The sequence below is a fragment of the Charadrius vociferus genome, unplaced genomic scaffold (assembly GCF_000708025.1).
Source record: "Charadrius vociferus isolate BGI_N301 unplaced genomic scaffold, ASM70802v2 scaffold361, whole genome shotgun sequence".
Classification (NCBI taxonomy): domain Eukaryota; kingdom Metazoa; phylum Chordata; class Aves; order Charadriiformes; family Charadriidae; genus Charadrius; species Charadrius vociferus.
In genome coordinates, this window is record NW_009646657.1 from 493527 (window position 1) to 506452 (window position 12926).

At 43.6% G+C, this 12926-nt stretch overlaps 1 protein-coding gene across 1 annotated transcript in view; it reads left to right on the forward strand.

Moving 5' to 3' along the window:
* The window catches only part of HDAC4 (histone deacetylase 4), a 164056-nt gene that overhangs the window by 62447 nt on the left and 88683 nt on the right, over positions 1 to 12926 (forward strand). Inside the window, 1 exon segment of the mRNA XM_009889067.1 lies at positions 1984 to 2105. Coding sequence (XP_009887369.1) covers positions 1984 to 2105 — 122 coding nt within the window.

Here is a 12926-nt window from a genome sequence, read left to right on the forward strand (position 1 = left end):
AGACCTCTGAAATTCTTGAATGGGCATGCAAATCGATGCATTTTGCTCGAAGCAGTGTAGGGTGTTGGATCCTAGTCCTCAGGCAATATAATGTATTCCTGTTTGCAGAGTTAAATATCTGTCATTCAGCAACTCCAAAGCGCATCTAAACAGGCCCTTTGAGTTCCTGCACATTCCCTAACAAAGTGATGAAAATAGCTTCAATGTACATGATTGTGCAGCTTAAGTCATGATTTAAAAAAAAAAAAAAGAAGAAAAAAAAGAAGAAAAAGAAAAGTCTATTGCTTGTATAGGCAAGAGGAAAAAATGTTATTGTGTGACATGGTGGGTTTGAGGGCTCTTGGCTTGCAGCATCTGGGCTTCCTGTTTGTGAAACATCTCTCTGTGCTGCCTTCCCATGGTATGAGCAGATCCAGGCAGAGAAAGCAGCTTCTGTTTTCAGGAGGGATTCAAATACTTTTCATTTTGGTTCTGTTTTGATTTCAGGTGATGATTAAACTGTGTGTGCATGTGGGCATTTATTGGTGCAAATGTAAAAGAGTACATGATGTGCGCGAATGCTAATGCAAAATACAACCCAAAAAATTATTCTGCCTGTATGTAGCAAGAAGTTTGGAATATAAAGAGGGGTGGATTAGGAAACCACAGTGAATCATGCTGCTTGGTAAGAGCTGTGGGTATAGAAAACTTCAATGTAGATGTTCAAATAAACTTTTCAGACCTTTTTGTAACAAAACTATGTAGAAAATCTGTGTGTTTTCCTGATGTTTCATTAGCCCCTTATTTTTTGAAGGGTATAACTTGTAATGGAATTGATGCAATGTATCTCACCAAACAGCTTACTTCTGATTCAAGCTTTCAGAACATATTGCTCAAGGAATTGGATACATTGGTGTAATTTTCAAATGGGAATGGCTCATTTTGGTTCCTTAAAGAACCTTTTGTAGGAGAATATTTTTAACCAAGGTCTCCAAGAATGCCTGGTTATTAAGCAATGTAAAATTTCAAATCTTCGCTTCTTTTGGTGAAGTTCTCACTTTCTGTTGTCCCATATTCTTTGGTATTTTGAAGAAATAATATGGAGTTTAAATTCTGTTTATTTAAGCTTAAAATGTAAGATTGTTTGATGGCCATATGGCTGTCACCTGTATTGCTAAATCAGTTAGTCTGTTGATGTAGCTAGTCTGCTAAGATGCACAGTCTGGAGACTTCCTGAAGTCTGTACTGATCAGGGTTGGTAGACCTCCTGAGAAATGGCAAAGCTGGGCACAAGTCATTAAGTAGGAAAGATGCAGCCAACAAACTGGTGGGAGGCTTAGAAAACTCATTCATTATTTAATATCCTTAGCAAACAGACTGTAATTTACTTCCAGCAGCCTGCTCAAACAAAGCTATAAATTATCAGCTTTGAGAAGTTAACCTTGAAAGGTGTGGAGTACTTTGGCCCTATCTCTGCTAAGTACTTGGGTTGGGAGGCAGTGAAGCAAAAGGCAGAAGACCACCTGTGCAGCATGGTTGCTGTTAGCCAGTTTAAACATGTGGCACCTAATGTGCTCATCCTTCGGTTTTGGTTCAGCCTTTGACTTTGTCTACTATGTCTGGGTTTTACTCAATGAAGGGAAATTGTTCATTCGTGCTACAGTTGTGGGGAGTAACACCACCCCTGCTTAGCTTCAAGGATATGACTTATCAAATCCCAGCCCAAGTACACACTTAAAATTGTACGCATGGTTCAATACCTTCATGAATTGAGCCGTGCTCAACCAGTTAATTCTTATACTAGAAGTTAAGCGTATGTTTAGTTACCTCCTTGTAGATTAGACTTCAGTTTCTTTTTTGCATGAGTGCCTAGAAGGAGAGAGCTAGTACCAAGATCTTTTCCTTTGCACTGTTCCCCACTGACGAAGATAACAGACAAGCTGCACTTGTTCCCTTTGTGTGTCACTGGTGTAAAGCTTCTCCTTTCTCTTTCCTTCTGTGCAGGAAGACACAGCACAGCTCTCTGGACCAGAGCTCCCCACCCCAAAGTGGCGTATCCGGCACCTACAATCACCCTGTACTGGGGATGTATGATTCCAAAGATGACTTCCCACTCAGAAAAACAGGTAGTTCTCACGTTGATTTAGTGTGTTGCCTATTGTCTTTGTTGTGACACTTGGTCCTCTTATTTTTTTATTTTTTGTTTTAAAAAGAAAGGTGTGTTATCAAAAAGCTGTATTTCATGGAGTGATTTATTTAACAAGCCCCCACTTCATCCTGCATCCCCTTCATGTATCACTGTATGTGCAGTGTTAGAAGGAGGCTGGAGTTGTTTTGGGTGTGCGAACTTGCAAAGCTGCAGGCAGGAGACAGCGAAGTTGTGTGTCAAAGTTTGTGAGATGTTTTCACAAAGTCAAAGCTAATACAGAGATCTGGGTGTCTGAAGTCAAAGTGTGTTTTGCTGAGTGAGAAAAGTACCAAGAAAAGTTCATTTCTTCTGGGATTTGCATTTTATATACAAGTTTATACTTAAAATAAATAAAAATGTTTCTGCCAGTCAAAGCATCAAGACTTCCCTGCAAGGCTTTTGGTTCACACCTAGACAGCTATTTCTCAGTTAGGTTTTTCCCTGCATGGTGGCTAAGCAGGTCGGTTATTTCTCAACTGCATATTCTGTAAACCAGGTTGTTTTGGTTGGCTGTGGTCCTCAGCTCCACATCGCATGCCTAAGCCAGCACAGCCTCAGCTTCTAACCTGGCCAGCTCGTGATCCTTGGCTGCTTCCTGCAGGGAATTGTTGAACTTCAACAAGCTCATCCTGATTTGGGGGGCAATGTTGCTTGCGTGAATGTTGCAGATAGTGCTGTGTGTTGGAAATCACTTCAGAATAGGAAAAAAACTTTTCAGAAAAGATGGAGGTAAGAGGAAGGCAGGGGTATGATTGAACTTTGCACCTTCCACAGGTGGTGCCTAGCTATTTCTCAGTTATGCTTTGTGGATCTTCAAAGGGGGAGGGATGAGCACCAGTAGTCAAAAAGCGCGTTGTGATAAGGAATGATAACAGTGTGTTAACCAAATCTCCCTGTGGATTTACTACAGTCTTTGCTCAAATCGGCTGCCCTAAATCAGTTCCCAAGAGCTGGCAGCTCCTCCTTTTCATTCTGGGAGGGATGTAAGTGTTCTCATGGCACTTCTCCTAATAGTTTAGAAGTGGAGTAGGTCCTAGGTGCGGTGAATGGTTTAGCATGATTCTTGTTACCTTTGTAAACTTGGAATTTTTTTCTTCTTTCACCATCTGATAAGAAAAAAATACACCTCCACACTGCTGCCTTGTGCCTCCTGCCTTCCAGTTCTGCACATTAAAAGATCTTTCTGGGAACTTCTCTTCTGGACCTTAGAACCTGGCCTGCTGGATGGATCTGTGGATGGAATCCCGTCTGCTGTGCAGTAGACTGTCTTCCCTTTCATTGGGAATGATGGGTTGGGTGACAAGTGTCAAACACTTCAGCTGCACAAGAAGTCAATCAAAAATTGGCAAGCCCTTTCCAGGATATGGGGGTTTTCCTGGGCACATCCTGTACCTTTGGTGGTGGTACTTTTGACTGTGCCCTTTCTGGAGGATTCCAAAAGCAGAGATTAGAAAACTGGATTTGCTGAATGGTAGGGCATCATCTAATCTCTGCTTCTAGATAATGGAAAACCAAACACACCATTAGGTGCAGTAGATGATGCTGTGTCACTGGTGCCTGGGACAGCTGAAGTGACGCTGTCTGGGCTTCAGGACTTTGCCTTTCGTAGGGAAGGTGGGCACTGGTGGAGGACTGCCCTCAAAGGAGACTTCCTTCAGCTCTAAAGCCAGTGAAGCACAAAGATGTGCTTGGTGTACACATCTGCCCGGGAGGAGAAATACAAGCTTGGGCTGCTAGCAGCTGTTGCTTGCCCTTTCTTGTTTGTTGAAGGCTTTTCGGCTCGTCTGGGAAATCATAGTGTTTCCATGCAGGGTAGCATCCCTTGGCATCAAACCTATTGCTTAGGGCCTGCGGACAGTGTCATTCCAAGAGATTTTTAGCTCTTTCCTATCCCTTGCAAAACCAGGTGATCCATTTCTGGTGGATCACAGCATAAACAGGCTTTGACACAGCATAAACAGGCTTTGACGTCCTCCAAAACCACCCTTGCTCATCACTTCATGGGACCTTAGTTCTCAGATTGAGTTTGAGGATCAATCACCTTTCTTGGCCCCAGTGTTACAGAAGGGGATTTCTGCAGGAGAAGGAAAGTGTCTGCACATCTCAGCCGTTTCCTGCTTCCCGAACGGACTTCTCAATAAGACTGTGGCTGAATAAAAGCCCTGTCACACAGGGTGAATTAAGGATGATAAATGTATCTAATCACATTATTAAATGTGGAAGCAACCAAAATCATTGTTGTTTTAAAACAGGAAGATGTTGAACTGATTTTGTTTTTCCAGAATGCTGATGCTTGTTCTTTTTGGGCACCAGCATTAATCTTTTGGGGACTGTTCTGGGATACATATGAGTTCACTTGCAAGATTCAGGGGAGAATTTTTTTTTGTTGTTTTCTTTTATTTTCCTTTCAACGCAACGGCACTTCAGTCTCTGGCACAGCGATATCCTGCAGAAATCCCATTGCCAAAAATGTTAAGTTGCTTGGAGAAGAAAGGCTCCTGAACAGTCTGCTGTAAACAAAAGGCAGGGAAGGCTGGAGCCCATCCTAAATAAAGTTCTTTATTACGGGTGAGCTTTTCAGATTTTTGGCACCAGGCAAAACTCTGGCTTTGTGTTTGTAATTTAAAACTGCCATATCATGTAGTCAAATTTTATTAAATTTGATTAAATATTTTCAGTTCAAATAACAGAGTCCATCACAATGTAGTTCTGATTACCAGGGCTGGAATCCAACCAACATCATTGTTAGCAGGAGGGTGACTTAGGGGGTGCGGGAAGGCAGCTTGAATGATTATTTCTTTTAGGGTGCATTTTCAGAGTTGGCAGCATGTCCTACATGTTGAGAAACAAGAATAAATACCCATTGCACTGGGTTTCAATAATACTGCTTTTCTTTACTCTCATTTAAAGCCTCATGATGTGGTGACAAGTTATCCCTCTGTGCACACTTGGACATAACTTGCTAGTCTAAGGCTCGAGTGTGAATGTTGTGAGAGAGACATGGTGAACTGGCCATGCTCGCTTTGGTAGAAGGAGATGTGTGCATGAACAGTGCCTTGAGTGCTTGAGAACATTCAGCATGGGAAACAGTCAATGCTTGCAATGTGCTCCTCATGCATCCTGTCTGCTGAAATCCTACCCAGTCTGATTTGTTTTACTGAATTATGTTCCAGTTTCTTGGCTGTTTGGTTTCTTCATGAAATAGTTTTCCTGTCAGGCTGCTGGCTGCTGCAGTTACTAATTGCTTGAATCCTGTTTTTAGCCTGGCTGGGGGATGCATTTCACTCAGTTACTTTTATCTAAACACTTTGGAGCTCTTCTTTTTTTAGCTGAACTAAGAACAGTTCGGTTGGTGCTGCTCCTGCTTTTGCTGTTAAATAACTGGATTAACACCAGGAATTTTATTTCCCCTTTTATGTAGTTTCCTTTATTATATATACTTTTTATTTAGCATATGCATTTTGTCAACAGCTGTTAAGAGGGGAAAATATAAATGGTTGGTGTCTTCCAAATTTAATGAAGCTTCATTATGTGCTGTCCTGAGACCCTCTAAGAAAAATCTCTGGAGAATCATTTCAGAGTGATTTTAGAGTCTGGGTTGTGGCAGTCTTTTGTAGCCTGTTTTGATAACCACAAGAGTTGTTTGTCAACAGCTTTCTTGGAGTTGCTGAAGTTATTTTTAATGTAGCAGTTTTGCATTTATAAGGACTATGGTGTCCTCGTTTTCTCTTCAGGAGCAAGGTGGTTCGTGGCATTCCCTGCTTTAAGAAATTTGAGCAGTGAACGTATTAAAACATGCTCTTAATTTGAAAGCTGACATGACTGAGATCATTGGGATTTGTAAAAGACTGAAGGGAATTATTTAACTTTTTAAGATGCTTGTCCTCTTGCTTACAGAGGATTTTTTGTTTGGTTTTGGGTTTTTTTACATCGTTTGCCAGGCTGGACCATGTCCTGTAAGAGACTAGGTTTCCCACTTACTCCTGCATAGAAGTAGGGTAAGGATTCCTCGTATTTGTTTGGACTTGAAAGCTAATCAGGATTTCTAGTGAAAGCCACAGCATTTCACTTAGTTGCTGTTAAAATCGGGAGAAGTTTTGCCAAATTCAGCACCTGTTAGACTCGCCTGGCCAACATGCATTCAGCTCACTGGGATGCATGAACTGGAAACATTTCCCTCTATCTATGTTTAAACCTGACCCCAAAGTGAGAAAAACGGCTCATTTGTTTTGAAGTACTTGTAAAAGATGTTCTCCAAAGTCATAAGTGTAAAAAGGACTGCATCCGTAGGTCCTATACAGGTTGGGAAGCAGGCTCAGATCTTCTTGCGGGTTTGCTCCTGCTGTGGATAAAACAAACCTTTCCCAAGACAGCTTTCTTTGGACCTTCCTTGTGCCCACACAGCAGGAGTCTGTACCTTTTCTGCTGCTTAGCTCCCCTGCCCTGGGCTGGCTGCTGGTCTTTAAACCTTTCTCCTGACAGATCTGTCAGCAGAGGTGGGATTTTTGACAACACTGATGTTATCAAAAATGTGCTCTTGTTTCATTTTGTCCTTCTTTTGTTTGTGGTTCTCAACTCTCTGGCATTTGCCAAACCACTGTGGTTCATTGTGCACAAGAAGATCTCCTGCATCCATCAAGAGCAATGGGCGGGTGTTTTTTGGTGTCTTTGGCTTGGTTCCTGGGGCTACTTTGCCCACAGCTGCTGCAGCAACAGTCACTGTTTTGTGAAGCATCGCTGAGGCTCTGGGTCCTGCCTTTTCCTTTACCTCCATTGTCACAGCTGACTGCAATGAGGAGGTGAAAATCAGAAAGATGTTGATGGGCATGAAGGTTTTAAGGAGATGAAGGATTCCTGTGATCCTAGATGTTTTCACTACAGAGCTGTGGGATAGCATCTGAGGGTGTGAATTTCCACTATTTCCATGCCAGACTGGGAGCTCAGAAAGACATCTGTGGCACCTATCTGACTCTGAATTTCCTACCTAGATAGTAAATGAGTGTGTGCATGCGTGTGGTATGTACTTGGGGAGAAATGATAAGTAGAAAGTGTCACAGACCCCCCTTTCAGCTCCTTTTCTCTGGGGACCAGGGAAGAACAAGTATCCTTCTCGAAAACCTCCCATCCCAGCAATGTCTCTTGCCATCTGCACAGGTCATGACGCAACAAGGAGAACTGGTTATAAGTCAAGAACTGTGTCTTAGGGCTTGTGGTAAGGAAAAAAAGGTGTCCTCAACCTTCACATAACACACAGTTAAGAACTGGCAGGAAAGGTTCAAGGAGGAGTTTTTAGCTTGCCGTCATTAGACCATGGCTTCTGCACCCCTTTGCTGCAGTGACTTCTCTCAAGGAGTAAAGGAATGCAACAAAAAGGAGACCTCTCCTCGTACTTGCCCGTATGTGGTGCAAACAGGCAGAGTCCAGCCCATCTGCTACTTGGAGGGCTGCCTTGGCCAGTGCTTTTCCTGAATTTTGTCACTGTTTGGGACCCACTGCAGGAGGAATCTGACAAATACATCACCCCTACTGATGGTTGTGGCACCCACTTCAGCTTTCAGCCTACCAGCCTCCTAAAAGAAATAGAAAAGGTCAGTGTTGTTCTTCTGGCTGAATCAAGCACGAGCAGACTGGGAACAATGACTTCTTCTAAGCCCCAACTTGCACTTAGATGGGTGATGGTGAGATGCACCTAGGCTGCAGGGTCCCGATCACTTGCTACCTGGCTAGGGCCAGCCATAAAACAGGCAGCGTGGTCCTTCCCTGCCTGCATATCCCTGCCAGGCACCACGAATCAGCCCTTGTGCACCGTGTGCGCTTGCTGGCTCACAATGGAGACCCCACAGGCTGGTGCTAGACATCTCCTGTTTGCCAGTATTCTTCTTTCTCCATGCAAAAGAGAAGAGTCTGAGGGAGGAAAGCATCCAGCATCCTGTGATGTTTTTGGTTTCCTCACAGTATTGCAGAAGCACAGGGTTGTTTATTTGCAGCTAAGCAGGTGAAATTGTTGTGAACTTCTTGAATTTAAAAGAAAGAAAAGGGAAAATGAAAGGATTTGTCAATAATTACAACGCTGCATTTGTCAAGAAGGGCATACTACCTCTCTGAGTTGGTTCTGATTATTGGAATGTTTAAGTGGTTTCTTTGATGACAAAGATTGTTTAGAGGAAAGTAGAGTAGGCTGAAATCCTGGTGTAGGGTGGGAGTATAATATAGAGAAAATCTTTGAGCTTTGTACGGCATGGGGTATCACTCAAGTTTGAGAGCATCTCTGCTTTCCCACCCACATTGTCCTTCCAGCTGGTGAGGTTGGAGGTCTGGCTTTCCTGGGAAGCTCAGGGTCCCAGGGACCCACACACTGCTCTGGCGTGTGCTCTGCTGAGAGGAGGCACTGACCTGCCTGAGAAATCCCTATTGTTATAAATACCCTTTCCTGCTCCAAGTGGAGGACGTTAGTCTGTCTAATCTGAAAATAACTTATTAAAGACAAAAATTACTTTATTACTGTGATGCTATCGAATAGCTCTTCAGACCAGCCCACTGAAATTTCAGAGAGCAGCAGCAAATCAAAGTGCAGTTGGAAGACTAGCAAATGCTTACTTTAATCCCTCCATTTCTTCTGACAATGATGTCTAAATGCATGCCTGGGAATTCTTCACTGCCCTGTTTTTCTATGACACAAACAGTAGCTGCGAACGCAGCCAAGGACGGTGAACCGTGCCCTGTGGTGCTGAGATTTGCCTGGAGGCAAAAGGAGGGGGCACCCCCTTTCCTTGCTCAGTGCTCTGATAAAGCAGGTGCGCTTTTGGCATGAGAGCTAGGGATCCATGGCACTTCTTGAGGAGTACTGTCAATGGTGCATCAAAGGAGAAACCTCTTCCAGTAGAAGACCAAAGTTTGCTAGTTTAGTGTCACCTTTGAGGAGCAGGGACTACAGGAGGCCTAGGACCTAGCCTTCAATCATTCAGTGAACCGGTCCTCTCAGCTTCATCTCTGCTTCATAGGGACTGCCAGAACATGCACGGTTTCACCTGTGTGTGTGTGTGTGTGTGTATGCACCCAGGTTTGTTCTAGCCAGAGCTGAGACACTTTGCCACTTTGGGCCACTGGATCTAGAAGAAAGGATAATCAAGTCTGAGCTAGGAAAGCGTGACGGGTGCATGCCTGTCCTCTATGGGACAGCTTTGACCATGAGCACTGCATGAGCGGCATCCGGAGCGGTTACTTGGAGCGGTATCTCCAAACTGAAATGCAACAGCTGAGCTCTAAGGAAGCTATGCTTCTCTTGAGGTATGTCCTACTGGCTTCTCAGTGCATCATTTCCCTCCTGGCCATGACCAGTTTGCAGCCATGTGTGACAGAATGCGATTGATTTATTTGGTTTATGGTACTCTTTTACAGTTCCTTGGCAATGCGTCCAGGGCAGGAGGAGGCTAGAGGTAGGGCAGGTTGCTCCATCCCATAGAAGCCACCCAGCATCAGGGGGCAAGATAGTTGTGGGCAAGGAGGAGGGAGAAAGAGCAGACTACACAGAGCATGCTGGGCAGGGCATGGACTTGGTCATCACAGCCATGGCAGGAACGTTTCTAGGTACAGAACAGATTGTTGCTCAAAAACAAGTGCTTGGCTGTTCATGAGACTCCGACAAAGGGTGGAGGGGACACCAACATGTCTGTTTTGACTCACCTGGGACTTCTATATATTATTGTTACACTTCAGTAAAATTCAGCACAGTTCTTGAGTTTAAAATGCCTGTAGGGATTTTGGGGATAAGCTCTTTTTAATGTAAGGAGATTTTCCCAAAAAGTTGTGGTGACCGTGGGTCATTTGCTGGGCTCTTCCCAGTTTTGTAGCTGTTACCTGCCCTCACATTCAGGCAGCCGGTAGCTCCCTCTGCTACAGGCACCGCATGTTTTTCTCCTACCTTCTGCAGCACTCTGCTATTTTAAACAATTTATTGGAGAAACTCGCTTGGAGGACCTCATTCTCTCCTTTCTAGCCCTTATCCCCTTCCACATGTCTCTTATCTTCATGCTCAGATAATACTTTGAACTGTGCAAAGCTGATGCCTTTATTTAGGCTTTGTAAAAGGAAAGACAGAGATGAGATGTGGCATTTCCACGTGTTTTTTTTCCTAGTCTGGTTTTGGCTATTCACGGCGGAAACCTTGGTGGTGCTCCATTACGTTGTGATCTTCCGTGGTTTTGTGGTCAGGCAAGCAAATGATAGTGAAGCTGTAAAAAGTGTTAACATTGTGTGCTCAGTTTAATGGGTGTTAAAGCCTTCTTTCTACTGCTGAGATGCTGCGACTACTAAACTTCAGCATGACAAGTGCCAAATATTCACCTTTAATAAGTTTCCAGTTTAAAGACACAGTCTTCCATAAATAGCCCTTCTACATGGTTATTACACAGTGCTCATGACAACACAGAGTTAGGAGAAAAGGAAGAAAATGCAGCAAATACCTTTATCTGTTCCTTTCTAATCATGTACCTACATTGCTAGACATATTATTTCAGGTGATGCCATCCAGTGTGATGCCATGATCACAAAAATGAGTTTGTTTCTGCAGAAGAGCAGGCGGTCTTGGTTTTATTCTTGTTTTGCTTTCTAGTTCGGGAATTTTCTGCTGCCCCTTTTGCCCTGTGGTACCTGTCTGCAGTAGGTGCATTTGTGAGGGACCATATTATTCTTGTCCCCCACTGTTCTGGTGCCTACGAATATTGACAGTCCAGAATATCGGCTCACTTGGCCTTCAGAAGGATAATGGTGAAACAATTTTCAGTCTTTTTGTTTGACTGTAGGTGAAGTTTGCCGTGTCCAGCTTTACCAGGTCCTCCTGACTGATAGGTTGTGATCCACAATTTTTAGAGAGGAGAGACCACACACTGTGCACATGGAGGAGCAGTAATGAAGGTCTGGAACAGAGCCAGGGGGCAAGGAAGCCACAGAGTGGGGAGCGAATGCCCAGTTGTAGAACCTGTGGTCTCTACCATTAAGCCAAAGATAATTTACCTTCATTAAAATTTTGGGTTGTGCAGAACGCCAGTTTCAGGCAGCGCTCTCTCTCCCTCTCCTGTATTTACCCATGGAGTGGCCTGGATGTTAGAAGAGAGACAAGGTAATTGTGTTGGCCTTTCCCTGGCTGTTGAGGTTTAGTATGAAACTTGAAAATAGTAATAGAAGAATATCAGCCCTTCTCAGTCCCCAGCTGCTGAAATTAAGATGTGCAAAGACTGGGGTCAGGGTTTTCATGGTGCATTGTTTGCTTTTTTTCATAAATGTGCATGGGTAATGGGAACAGGGCAAACTCTGACCAGGACTTTGTGTTTTTTTGACTGACATAGATTTAATGTCAGATTAGTTCAGCAGCTTAGGGTATGCAATTCTAGGAAGAAAACAATGAGAATGACATAAATGTTGAAGAGTTGAATTACATGGGTCTTGCTGCAATAAGTGACGTATAAGAGGGGTAACTTGGGTTTGAGCATGTGGAAACTAGGGAAGCTTTTGGCTTATGTTTTAGTTATTAATTTGCTTGGAGAAAAACAAAATATTCTTGGTATAAATCCTTATTATTGGCCAAATTAAGTATGTCACTGCTTAAGAAATCCCACTGGCTTTGTGGAAGCTGACTCAGACTTGAGCATGGGCTTCATTTGTTTGCTAAACAGGAATCAGACTGATTTTTTGATAACTTCATGGTGTTTGTTTAAAAGGTTTCACCTTAAGATGTAGAAGACCAGTAAGTTTTGCAATTTAGTCTCCAGTTCTCTCAAGTTTACACTACTTAGCAGTGGTGGGGAGCAAGGTGTTGTTTGGGTACATTGCCTGACAGGGTGAATGTTGGAAATTTTCATTGGAATTGGTGTTCCTGAGAGAACATTGAACCTGCGTTGACTGTCTGGTATTGATAGTTACATGTTGATTAAATTTCTATTTTATACTTTTGAATGACAGCTCTCTTAATCTTAAAAATATTTTTTATTATATAGCAGTTTAAAAACCATCTGAATAATCTTAAATGATTGTTTTGCATTTTGGAAATGCCTCTGTTGAAAGCTACATCTTTTATTCACATAATCACAGAATGGTCAGGATTGGAAGGGACCTCTGGAGATCATCTAGTCCAACCCCCCTGCCAGAGCAGGATCACCTACAACAGGTTGCACAGGATGGCGTCCAGGTGGGTTTTGAATGTCTCCAGAGTTGGAGACTTCAACCTCTCTGGGCAGCCTGTTCCAGTGCTCTGCCACCCTCAAAGTAAAGAAATTCCTCCTCATGTTTCAGATAGAACTTCCTATGTTTAATCTTGTGCCCATTACCTCTTGTCTGTCACTGGGCACCACCAAAAAAAAGACTGTTCCCGTCCACCTGGCACCCTCCCTTTAAGTATTTATAAGCATTGATAAGATCCTCCCTCAGTCTTCGCCAGACTAAAAAGACCCAAGTCCCTCAGCCTTTCCTCATAAGAGAGGTGCTCCAGTCCCCTAATCATCTTTGTAGTCATTTGCTGTACGATCTCCAGTAGTTCCCTGTCCTTGAACCAGGGAGCCCAGAACTGAACACAGGACTCCAGATGTGGCCTCACCAGGACAGAGTAGAGGGGAAGGACGACCTCCCTCGACCTGCTGGCCACACTCTTCTTGGTGCACCCCAGGATGCCATTGGCCTTCTTGGCCGCCAGGGCACATTGCTGGCTCATGGTCATCCTGTTGTCCACCAGGACTCCCAGGTCCCTTTCCACAGAGCTGCTCTCCAG